General features: G+C 45.9%; 1 protein-coding gene across 9 annotated transcripts in view; it reads right to left on the minus strand.

The window, feature by feature from the left end:
* Positions 1-12124, minus strand: part of ZNF354A (zinc finger protein 354A) — a 50723-nt gene that overhangs the window by 5060 nt on the left and 33539 nt on the right. For all 9 annotated transcript variants that reach the window (XM_032158827.3, XM_058440205.1, XM_058440209.1 and 6 more), the window contains 2 exons: positions 10271-10397; positions 8654-8749 (listed from right to left, as the gene is read on the minus strand). In XM_032158827.3, the coding sequence (XP_032014718.1) occupies positions 8654-8749; positions 10271-10397 (223 nt within the window). The remainder of the gene's footprint in view (positions 1-8653; positions 8750-10270; positions 10398-12124) is intronic.

Below are 12124 nucleotides of genomic sequence, written 5' to 3' on the forward strand. Positions count from 1 at the left end.
GCAAACACAGAAGTGTGGCTGACTTAGGAACAACAGAGACACTGGCCAGAGTAAAACAAGAAGAGGGAAAATGGTGAAATGATAAAATAAGAGTGGAACAGGGCCGGGCGCAGTGGCTCACAGCTGTAATCCCAGCACTTTGGGAGGCCGAGGTGGGTGGATCACCTGAGGTCAGGAATTCAAGGCCAGCCTTGCCAACATGGTGAAACCTGTTCTCTACTAAAAATACAAAAATCAGCTGGGTGTGGTGGCACACACCCGTAATCCCAGGTACTCGGGAGGCTGAGGCAGAGAACTGCTTGAACCCGGGAGGCAGAGGTTGCAGTGAGCCGAGATCACACCACTGCACACCAGCCTGGGCGACAGAGTGAGACTCCATCTCAAAAAAAAAAAAAAAAATAAGTAAACAAAAAATAAAAAACAAAAGAGTGGAGCAGGAGGTGGGGGACAAATCCTCTAAGGCCCAGGTCATCGTAAGGACTGGAATTTAAGCCTACGGGAAGCCACCGGGGAATTATGTGTTCATCTGAGTTGGCTGCTGTGTGGACCGACTATGCTGGGGCACCAGTGGAAGCAGGGAGGGAAGAGGCTACTGAAGAAGCTACTGCAGCTCTTCAGGTGAGAAAGGGCTGGAGGTACAGATGACTACGCCAGGCTGTACTGTGAAGGAAGAGCTAGCGGGACCAAGAATAACAAGACTCAGGACTCCCAGGAAGCTGAGAGGGAAACAGGAAAGTTAGGGATCATGCCTAGGTTTCTAGCCAGAATTCTGAGAGCTGCCACCACAACCACCAAGAAGGGAAAGACCAGGAAAGGGGCAAGGCTAGAAGGGAAAGACCAGGAAAGGGGCAAGACTAGAAGGGGAAGACTGGGAAAGGGGCAAGGCTAGAAGGGGAAGACTGGGAAAGGGGCAAGACTAGAAGGAGAAGACCGGGAAAGGGGCAAGGCTAGAAGGGGAAGACCAGGAAAGGGGCAAGGCTAGAAGGGGAAGACCAGGAAAGGGGCAAGGCTAGAAGGGGAAGACCGGGAAAGGGGCAAGACTAGAAGGGGAAGACCGGGAAAGGGGCAAGGCTAGAAGGAGAAGACCGGGAAAGGGGCAAGGCTAGAAGGGGAAGACCAGGAAAGGGGCAAGGCTGAGGGGGCATTCTGTTTCTGGTATGTTTGTGATGGCTGAGATGCCTTAATAGAGTTGCAGGAAGATATTGAAATACTAGATTATTATTCTGGAGATCTGGGGGAGGTCAGAGCTACAGACAGGCATTTGGGGGTCAGCAGCATGTGGGTTGATTTAAAGCTGAAGAACTGAAAGGAATCACTTGGACACTGAAATATTAAGAGGTTAAGAAGAATAATATCAGGAGACTACAGTGTTCCAGATGCCAAGGGAAGAAGTACTTCAGGGAGGAGTGAATGATAACTGTGGCAAATAATTTGAGGACTAAAAACTTAATCCTGATTGTGGCAAGACGGAGGTTGCTTGGGATTTAATAACAGAGCTATCAGTGGAATTATAAGGAAGAAAGCCCAACTGGAGTGCACGGAGGAAAGAATGGGAGGTGAGAAAATAGAAACATCCAGAGCAGAAACCCTTTTCCACAGTTTCTAAAGGAGAGTAACCAAATGGGACACGGGGAGCTTTTATTTTTTAATGGGTATGATGATGACTCGAAAGTCCATTATCAATTCTGGAAAACTCACCCCAACTCTAAAGTGCCAACATTTTAGTCCCGAAATCATGTTTTTCACTGAAGCAGACATGAGTTTTGGATTGTGGATATCCTAACTCTTCCTTATGATCTGTTTAGCACTTTCTAGAGGCCTACAAATAGGTCTCTGGAAGTGCAGTTCAACCTTTGCTTCCTCCTAGAATCCAGCCCAGGCCTCAGCTACCTGATAAACAAGGTGAAGACCTAGGTCAGAAGTTGAGAAACCAGAATGATCTTGCTGATGGCCACTGCCCTGACCACTTCCTGCTATCAGGTCTAGACTCTTCCACCTGGACTCTTACTACACCTGGAGAATGTTTCCTCAACCTTCTCTCCCTGGGTGATTTCATTCCCTCCCACACCTCCTGTGTGTGCGACTATCCTGAAAAACACTTTACAGAGGTCTTTCCAACTGCTGGCTAGAATTTCCACTTGAGTATCTTTCTTTTTAAATTCAGCCTGTCCAAATCTGAACCCAGAGCATTCCTTTTCAAACCTTTTTTATATGTTTTCCAGTTCAAAATGACACCATCATCTCTTCAGTTACTTTACCATAAATTCTTAGTTTTATCTTAGAATTTTCTCTTCCCTAGGCAGTCATCAAAATCTTTATTTTTTTGTTTTTTGAGAGACAGGGTCTTGCTCTGTTGCCCAGGCTGAAATGCAGTGGTGCCATCATAGCTCACTGCAGCCTCAAACTCTGGGGCTCAAGCGATTCTCCCACCTCAGCCTCTTGAGCAGCAGGAACCACAGGTGCACGCTGCCAAGCCTGGCTAACATTTTTATCTTTTGTAGAGACAGGGTTTCATTGTGTTGCCCAGGCTGCACATTCTCTTAAATCTCATCACTAAAATGTCTCTAACAAGCCATCGTGAATATGTCTAAGTTCAGGATCTCCTCACTGCAGAGTGACTTGCTCCTGATGCTCAAGTTATTCCTTTGACCTGTTTCTCGCCTTTCCAGCATTATTTCCCACTGGATTTACCCCTCTTAATACACAGAATTGCTCATGTTATTTCAAAAAGCATTGGTCACTCCTTACTTTATTAATTTATCAAATATTTTAAAAGTACCTACTATGTATTAGGTTCTATCCTAGGCATCGGTGATCCACAGTCCCTACGGATCCAGTAATTAAAAGGAACAGTTGATTTCTTCAGGGAGTTTACAGTTAGACATTAGAAATGAAGACATCAATAGGTAATCACAATACAATATGACAATTTCTACAATAGAAACATAAGCTAGAAATGGACGTGAACATGAGCTTAGAATCATATCCAACTGTCCTTAGATAGTGAGGGTGCAGGTAGAAAATGGGTACAGCAGGACGTTGCTGGAGCGTTTTGTAAGAACTGACATATAAGATAGGATGTGAAAGGAATCGCCATAGGCTAGATGAAGGGGTAGCACGCGGGCTGAAGGCAGCACCCAAGTCTTTGAACGCAGGTCAGTTTTCCAGACTTATTTGCTGAAGTATCCATCCCCACCTTATCCTATAGCTAAACAGAGTAAAAGCTCCACCTATAAAAATGTCATTTGCATTTGCAGTCTCACAAGGTTTTCTAGAGTCAGAGAACTCAGGGAGCAACCTGCTGGGAACCGTACATGAACCATGACGGGGGCAGTATTGCATATTTGTAAACATCCTCCCTAATCTTTGTGCTGGTGGAAAAGAGAAAAGCTGTTCTAGAAATGTTGTTGTGGTAACTCTTATTTTTAAAGCTTTTAACATAGAAATTTTCAGCATATGTAAAAGTAATGTGAATTGTACAATGAATCTCCAAGCCAGTTTCAATAACCACCAACACTATTATAACCTTGTTTTGGGCTGAACTGCATCATTCAAAAGAGATGTAGAAGTCCTAACTTCCAGGACCTCAGAACATGACCTTATTTTAAACTATGGTCTTTGCAGGTTCAATCAAATTAAGATAAAGTCATTGGGGTGAGTCCTAATCCAACGTGACTGTTGTCCCTGTAAACTGGGGAAATTTGGACACAGGCATCCAGAAGGAAAGATGATGTGAAGACACAGGGCGAACACAGCGTGAACACAGTGTGAAGACGGAGGCACAGATAGGACTGATGCAGCGGCAGGCCACGGAGATCTCCAAGTTGGCCATCACTACAAGCTAGCAAGAGGCAAGGAAGAATTCTACGCAGAGTCTCAGAGGGAGTGGGGCCCTGCGAATATCTTGATTTTGACCTTCAGAACTGTGAGACGTAGATCTCTACTGTTTTAAGCCATGAAGCTTGTGGTACTTCAGTATGGAGCCCTAGCAAACTAATACAAACCCTTACATCTCGTCCACTAGATTGTGCTAAAGCAAATCCCAGACAGCAATCATTCCATCTGTAAAAACATCGAAACTGCTCTTATCACATCCATCAAAATTAACACTATTGCTTGCGGTTACTTTTGCCCTTAGAATACATACCACTAATAAGTCAAACTGCTGCAATGTAAAGGCAATTCAAATAATTCTTTCTGTGGCTAAGCCACCAACCTGGAACACAATTCGGGTGGTTTTATTCTGCTTTCAATATGTAGGGGGTACTTTCTCATTTTTGTTTAATTTTGTTTTACAATTTTATAAACCATTTTTATAGTTCTGAAGTCAGAATTTTGAGACCTCAAAAAGTTCTAGATTCTACCCGTTCCATCCTTTTTCTTCCTTCCCCTTATAGATAACCATTTTTATTCATCTCCTTCTTTTTCTTTTGCTTTTATCTTTCTAAAAAAAATAATTGCACTGCTTAATGACTGGGATATGTTCTGAGTGAGATACGCATTGTTGGTGATGTGCAGTCATCACAGAGTGTGTTACACAAATCTAGATGGTATAGGCTACTACACACCTAAGCTAGAACCCCTATACCGCATGTTACTTAGCTGAATACTGTAGGCTACTGTAACACAATTGTAACTATTTGTGCATCTAAACATATTAAAACATAGAAAAGGGACAGGAAAAATGCAGTATTATCATGTAAGGGAGCATCATCATATATGTAGGCCATCACTGACTGAAACATTATGTGGCCCATGACAGTGAAAGTAAATAGACACACACTTTTCTTGGTATTCCCACCCACCTTTCTTAGGTAACAGTACTAACTGTTCTGTTCTGTACTTATTCTCACATTCTGGAGATCACCCCATAGTGGAATTTACAGAGGTCTTCCTCATTCCACTTTACAGCTGTGTGGATGTACCACAGTTTATCATCCTTGGAGTGCCTTAGCTTTAGTTCTAGGCCCCCAATTCTTCTCACTCTGCATCCTTCCACAGGCAACTTCAATTGTAGACTCATCTTCTAAGGAAGATATCTCCTATACTCGACTCCCCCTTACAGACGACGACCTACTCAAAATAGCAGCTTAGATGCCTCAAAGTCAACACACCGAAAATCACACCCACGATTCTTCCCTCCGACCTGGTCAACCCCTTGTCTCTGTAAATGGCACCACTTCTGAATCAAAACCTTAAGAGTTATCCTTAATACTTCTCCCTCCCTCAGCCCGCTCATCTAATCAACTACCAAGACCTGTTTATTCTGCCATCTAAATCTGCCTCATATGTGTCTACTTTTCCCCATCTACTGCTACCATTCCATCATGAGCCTTGCCTCCAATGTCACCTGCCTCTCCTGATTTTCCTTATAGTATGCTTTTACCTGTCTTCCCTATGGGTTCATTTCTCTCTGCCTGGCTTCCTGAAATGCTGGAGTCCCTCAAGATTCAGTCTTAGGCTCTTTCTTACTCTTACTGTAATATGAATGCTCTCCCTAGGCCAACTCACCCTCCCCTATTATTTCAATCACTCTTTATTGATCAGGTTCTCCCAAATTTACATTTCATGCTCAGTCTATATTTTGAGGTACTGTACTCTGAAATCAACACTACTTGTCATCGCCATTGGGATAGCTAGGTCAACCAAAAACAATTCATCCAAAACCAAATTTATATCTTCAAATCTGATCTCATTCTAGTGTTCCTATCTCACTGAATGACATCACTGACCACCACAGAACAAACCAGAAACCAAGCAAGCATCCCTGACAACCCTATCTCGTATATCTTCCACGTCGAATCCAAGTCCTGCTGGCTGTATCTCCTGGACATCTCTGGGACTGGTTCACTTCTTTCTGTCTCCAACACCACTAACCTAGTCCAAGTCACTCGTTCATTCATTATACAACTGGACACCTACCCTGGCCAGGGACTGTTTTAGGTTCTTGGAAAACAGGAGTGAATGAATGAGGCAACCCCTCCTACAGCAGCTTACAATGCAGAGGCAGAGAGAGATGATGAAGACACAGGTCTATTACACAGTGCTAAGCACAGGGAAGGAAAATAAAGCACACTGAGGAGATAGCGTGGGGGCTGCAGGGCTGCATGTCAGATGATCTGTGCCTGTGTGAGCCGAAGCCTGTGCAGCACAAGGCAGTGAGTGAGCCACATGGACGCATGACCGCCACGAAGAACGGTCCCAGACAGAAAAAAGCAGGGCAGAGGCCCTGAGTGGGGGCCTGCTTGGCCCCCCTGACAAACCGCAGGGCGGCCAAGGGTGATCAGAGGCCTCGAATGAAGGGCAGAGTGGAAGGAGATGAGGGTGAAGAGGTAGCCAGGGCCAGACCACATAGTGTATTTCTCCCAAAGGAGAGTTAAAAAGATAAACAAGTGTGGTTCCCATATCAAAAAATCTCAACTTTCTTTAGGGAGGAGAAAGCTCTCCCCAGCACGGGCTGTGGGGACCGAGGCTGCCTGCCCTGCAGCTCCTTGCTGGGCCCATGGCACGAGGGGCCGTCACTGAGCCCTCTGGACCTGACAGGCCCTGCACTGTGGTCATCAGGTACTCCACATGGGCTGGCGGCTGCAGAATACGGCCTGGGCCTGCCCTGGGCTGCTTATGGCTCCTTAGAGCCTGTGCCTGGCTCTCAAGCACCAACCAAACCCTGTGGCAGGGCCCGCGGCTCTCTCTCGGGTGCCTGTTCCACCTTCTCCTTGCTGGCTTTGCTTCTCCGGACCTTCATGAACATCCTTCTTTAGGCCTGAGCAATTCTTCAGTCCTTTGATCCCAGGCCCTTCCACAGGGAAGCCTTTGCTGACGCCACCTGCCTGCCCTGCACTCTCACAGCACCGAGTCTCTTTCCCACATGGTCCTCACTGGAACGTGTCCTTCTGTGCCTTGTGTGCAATGAGCGTGTTCACCTTGTCCCCCACTAGACCGTGCACTCCAGAAGCACGAGACCTGCGTCCCTTTCTGCCCAATGCTATACAAAGCTGTGGGCGAGGGTTCAACCTCGATCCCCTAGAGCCAGAGCCCCCTAGTTCAACAGCTCTCAGCCCCCCACCGCTACGATGGCCCCTCCCTGTTTCCTCTGATTACTTCTCAGGCTCTGTCAGATTCCTCCTGCTTAAGCACCTCGCAAATGCTGTTTCCTGAAATTCGGGCCTCCACTTGGCCCCCTCACCTGGCCAGCTCCAGGCTTCTAATGCCCGTCATGTTGATGGGCTCCCTGACCTCCCTTGATCTCGGCCCTGTCACTTACACACCTGCCCACCAGGGTTCCCCACCTGACTACTTCACTCACATCTCAAGTGAAATCCATCCCACACCCAACTGCTCCTGTGCCCTGATCACGCAGGCGCCGCCTCCTCCCTCACGAACTCACGGCAAGTGCCTTCTTCCAGGCCCTTCCACCTCCTGCCTCCCTCCATGACTGCAATGGCTCTGCAAGGCTTCCCGCCTCTTTTTTTTTTTTTTTTTTTTTTAAAAGACAGAGTCTCACTCTGTCGCCCAGGCTGGAGTGAAGTGGCGCAATCTCGGCTCGCTGCAACCTCCGCCTCCCGGGTTCAAGCGTTTTTCCTGCCTCGGCCTCCGGAGTAGCTGGGACTACAGGCCTGCCCCACCACGCTTGGCTAATTTTTGTATTTTTAGTAGAGACAGGGTTTTGCCATGTTGGCCAGGCTGGTCTCAAACTCCTGACCTCAGGTGATCCGCCTGCCTCAGCCTCCGAAAGTGCTGGGATGACAGGCGTGAGCCACCGTGCCTGGTGTTCTGCCTCACTTTCAAGCACGATGCTTCCAAAGTGACCATTCTTGTGAATTCAAATCACCTAAGAACGTCACAAACATATTTCCTTTGTGAAAAATTAAAACATTACATGTAAATAACATCCCCTTTCATGGACCCATTCTCAATCCCATTCCAACTGTAACTAATGTCACCAGCTAAGGTGTGTCCTCCTAACCTTTCTCTCTGCTTACGTGCATGCACATTACACATACACATAATTTTCATTAGACATAAATGGTGGCGTCCTAACAATGCTCTGTAACTTTTTGGGAGCTCTGTCCACGTCCCTGGATTTGTTTTCAGGGTGGTGATGCTCACCAGAGTAAGGACACGCTGCAGGTCCCTTAGTTGTTCTTACACGGATGGAGACTCAACTGTTTCTGATTCAGACCAACTTTTCTAAGATACCAAGGACGATATGATTCCTGCCCAAATCCTTCAATGATTTTCAGTGCCCCACGGGACAGTTTCCACCTCTTAGAACTGTGCCCAAGCACTTACCACGCGGCCCTTCCCTAGCTTTCTAGGCTATCTCCTTCCTCACCTCCTCCTTTCCCAAATACACCCTGAGCTTCAGCCAGAGTGATTATTTGAAATTCCTTAAATATACTATGTTTGCTGAATGAATACATGAAAAAACAGCCCTATTCTAAAACAACAGGAAAGAGTAAGAGATTCTGAGAGATTCATGGGGAAGTGACTACAAGGGAGTAATCCTGTCTAAGAGCCTGGGCTTCCCCTTCCCCACCACTCCTTGAGGCCTGAGAATCCTCAAGGGAATTTCCCAACCAACGTTCCTACCTCCTCTCATTAAGCAGACCTGTCTGCGGCAATTCCCGAGCACCTCGGGCCACCCACTTACCTAAAGAGGAGACGCCAGAACTGTCTTTCTCCACCTTCCAGGGATCTTCTCCTTGCTGCAACAGGGAGATGACTTTTGGTTTGGTAAATGGGAGCCCTGCACATAGACAAAAACCAAAACAAAACAAATCAGACTCAGTTTTGTGTTGATACAGTTATCCCCAATTTAAACACAGAACTCATAGGATGGTACAAAGAGCTTCTGTGTAGTGCTTCAGTTGTGCCCCTAGGAGGTAAGGGGGGTAAGGGGGTAGGGTGAGGAAAAGACAAGTGACTTGTAGGACATGACTTTGGGATAATTAATTATCGGTTAGGAAAATATGACCAACATGCAGTATTGGTAATAGGATACCACTAGCTTTCTACAGAAGAGGAAATGTTAAGATATAGAGACTGATTAAATTTTGTAAGTAGGTTATCTACGAAAAGGATTATTTACCAGGTAGCTTGTCTAAAACGAAAAAACACTGTCTGACTCCCCTTTTTTTTTTCTGAGGAGAAGCCTCACTCTATTGCCAGGCTGGAGTGCAGTGGCACAAACTCGGCTCACTGCAACCTCTGCCTCCTGGGTTCAAGTGATTCTCCTGCCTCAGTCTCCCAAGTAGCTGGGAGTACAGGAGCATGCCACCATGCCTAAGTTTTGTATTTTCAGTAGAGACAGGGTTTCACCATGTTGGCCAGGATGGTCTTGATCTCCTGACCTTGTGATCTGACCGCCTCGGCCTCCCAAAGTGCTGGGATTACAGGCGTGAGCCACCGCGCCTGGCCTATCTGACTCCCTTTTATGGATGGCAGTGATCAGCAAACTACAGGTCATGGGCCAAATCCAGACCACTGCCTGTTTATGTATGGCCCTGTGCAAAGAATGGTGGAAAAAAACAAGAGAAATATGTTACAGAGACCATTACGCAGCCCAGAAAGCCTAACATCTTTACTACGTGGATTTTTTTTTTTTTTTTTTCTTAGACAAAGTCTCGCTCTGTCGCCCAGGCTGGAGTGCAGTGGTGGGAACTTGGCTCACTGCAAGCTCCTCGCCATTCTCCTGCCTCAGCCTCCAGAGTAGCGGGGACTATAGGTGCCCGGCATCACACCCAGCTAATTTTTTTTTTGTATTTTTCAGTAAAGACAGAGTTTCATCATGTTAGCCAGGATGGTCTCTATCTCCTGACCTCATGATCTGCCCGCCTTGGCCTCCCAAAGTGCTGGGATTACAGGTGTGAGCCACCACACCCGCCTAAGTGGCTTTTTATAGTAAGTTTGCTGATCCCTGGAAAAGACAAGTGGGTAGGCCTAGAGGCTGAATGAAGCCCCCTGCTGGGAGACAAGCAAACTACAGAATCGTTGGGAAATGATGCCTGAATCATGGACAAACTTTGAGTGTGCAGTTACATGGAGGGAGAGGAATGATTATCAATACCACCTCTTCCATTCCCAGACACAGGGCAATTCCATGCCTATGAGGGAGAATATGTTTTTAATGTTTATTTATAAAGATCTGATTTGTACAATCCTCAAACTCAGCTCAAATTTTTCAGTGATCAACTGCTTTTATTCAGGGAAGGAGGTGCTGAGATATCCCAATTTTTGAATTCTGTTTCTAGAGGGGAAATTTCCTTACCCAGTGAGACCAGGTTCCTATAGTTCTCCAGCATCACATCCCGGTACAAGTTTCTCTGAGAAGGAGCCAGCTTTCTCCACTCATCCCGGGTAAAGAGCACAGCCACATCCTCGAATGTCAGTGACACCTGTAAGGACAAGTCGTTCCAGCTCACCCAGGACCACGCTCACAGAGTGGAGGGGGCAGCAGTGGGGAAGACACGCTACTCGTGAAACACTTCTGATACTATTCAAGCTTTTGAAGGTTCTAGATCATTCGTTTAATGAATAATTGGCCAGTAACAAATATATACTGAGCAGCACACAGTGAAATTCAGGCCTTGTGCAGCCACTGTAAGAGATGGGTAGAGGGATTACAGCCATTAGTGGGAGTGTTAATTAGAAAACTCTTTCTGATGGCGATTTGATAATACATATTAGAACCCTTAAAGTATGCTCTTTAAAGTACCAATTACTCTATTTGTACGAAATGAACAGTGCCCAAAAGTACACACAAACATATTCATGGTGTTTTTAAGAGCAAAAAACCAGGAACAATCTAAATACTTAATGATGGATGTTAGGTTAAGCAACTAATGGTACTCTCTGTGTGGTTACTCAAGCTTAAGGACAGTAATGATGAAGAGTGAAATAGCTATAATTTATTGAAGGCTTTCTATGGGCCAGGTATTGCTCTTAGAGCTTTATGTTCATTTGCAGTGTATAATCTCTATTTAACATTCACAACAATCCTATGAAGATGATACTATTATTGTTACCACTTTACACAAGAGAAAACAAAGTCACAGACAAGATAAGAAATTTGTCCAGGTCACACAGTCACTGATCAGCTGTGTGACTTGTACACATTTTTTTTTTCTTTGAGATGGAGTTTGGCTCTTGCTGCCTAAGCTGGAGTGCAATGGCATGATCTCCGCTCACTGTAACCTCCACCTTCCGGGTTCAAATGATTCTCTTGCCTCGGCCTCCTGAGTACTTGGGATTACAGGCGCTCGACACCATGCCCAGCTAATTTTTGTATTTTTAGTAGAGACAGGGATCCACCATGTTGGTCAGGCTGGTCTCGAACTCCTAACCTCAGGTGATCTGCTGGCCTCGACTTCCCAAAGTGCTGGGATTACAGGTGTGAGCCACTGCGGCCGGCTGACTTGTACAAATTTCTTATCCTCTCTGTGACTTTGTTTTTTCTTGTGTAATTCAAATCCAGCAGATGTCTGACTAAGCCTCCATTCTTAACTACTCTGTAAAACTGCCTTTTAATGCCTGCCCCTTAGGGTTAAGAAATAAATGTGATAATCTACACAATGAAGATGGATAGCGATGATAGTTGCACAACAATGTGAAAATACCTAAAATGCCACTGAATTATACACTTAAAAAGTTAAAACGGTAAATTTTATGTTATATATATTTTGCCACAACAAAAAAAGGTAAAAATGGTAACATACATGGTAACAGGCATACACAGACACACACACACACACAAATAAATGTGTACAGAAAATGATTTATTCGGGCTGGGTGCAGTGGTGCACGTCTGTAATCCCAGCATTTTGGGAGGCTGAGGCGGGTGGATCACCTGAGGTCAGGAGTTTGAGACCAGCCTGGCCAACGTGGTGAAACCCCATCTCTAATAAAAGCACAAAAAAAAACTTAGCCGGGCGTGATGGCGGGCGCCTTGTAATCCCAGCTACTTGGGGGGCTGAGGCAGGAAAATTGCTTCAACCCGGGAGGCAGAGGTTGCAGTGAGCTGAGATCCCGCCACTGCCTGGGCGACAAAGCAAGACTCAAAAAAAAGAGAACCACTAGACATGGATGGGGAGGGTGGGTGGTCCTCCCTACAGAATCCACCACT

The sequence above is a fragment of the Hylobates moloch genome, unplaced genomic scaffold (genome assembly GCF_009828535.3).
Source record: "Hylobates moloch isolate HMO894 unplaced genomic scaffold, HMol_V3 SCAFFOLD_6, whole genome shotgun sequence".
Lineage (NCBI taxonomy): Eukaryota > Metazoa > Chordata > Mammalia > Primates > Hylobatidae > Hylobates > Hylobates moloch.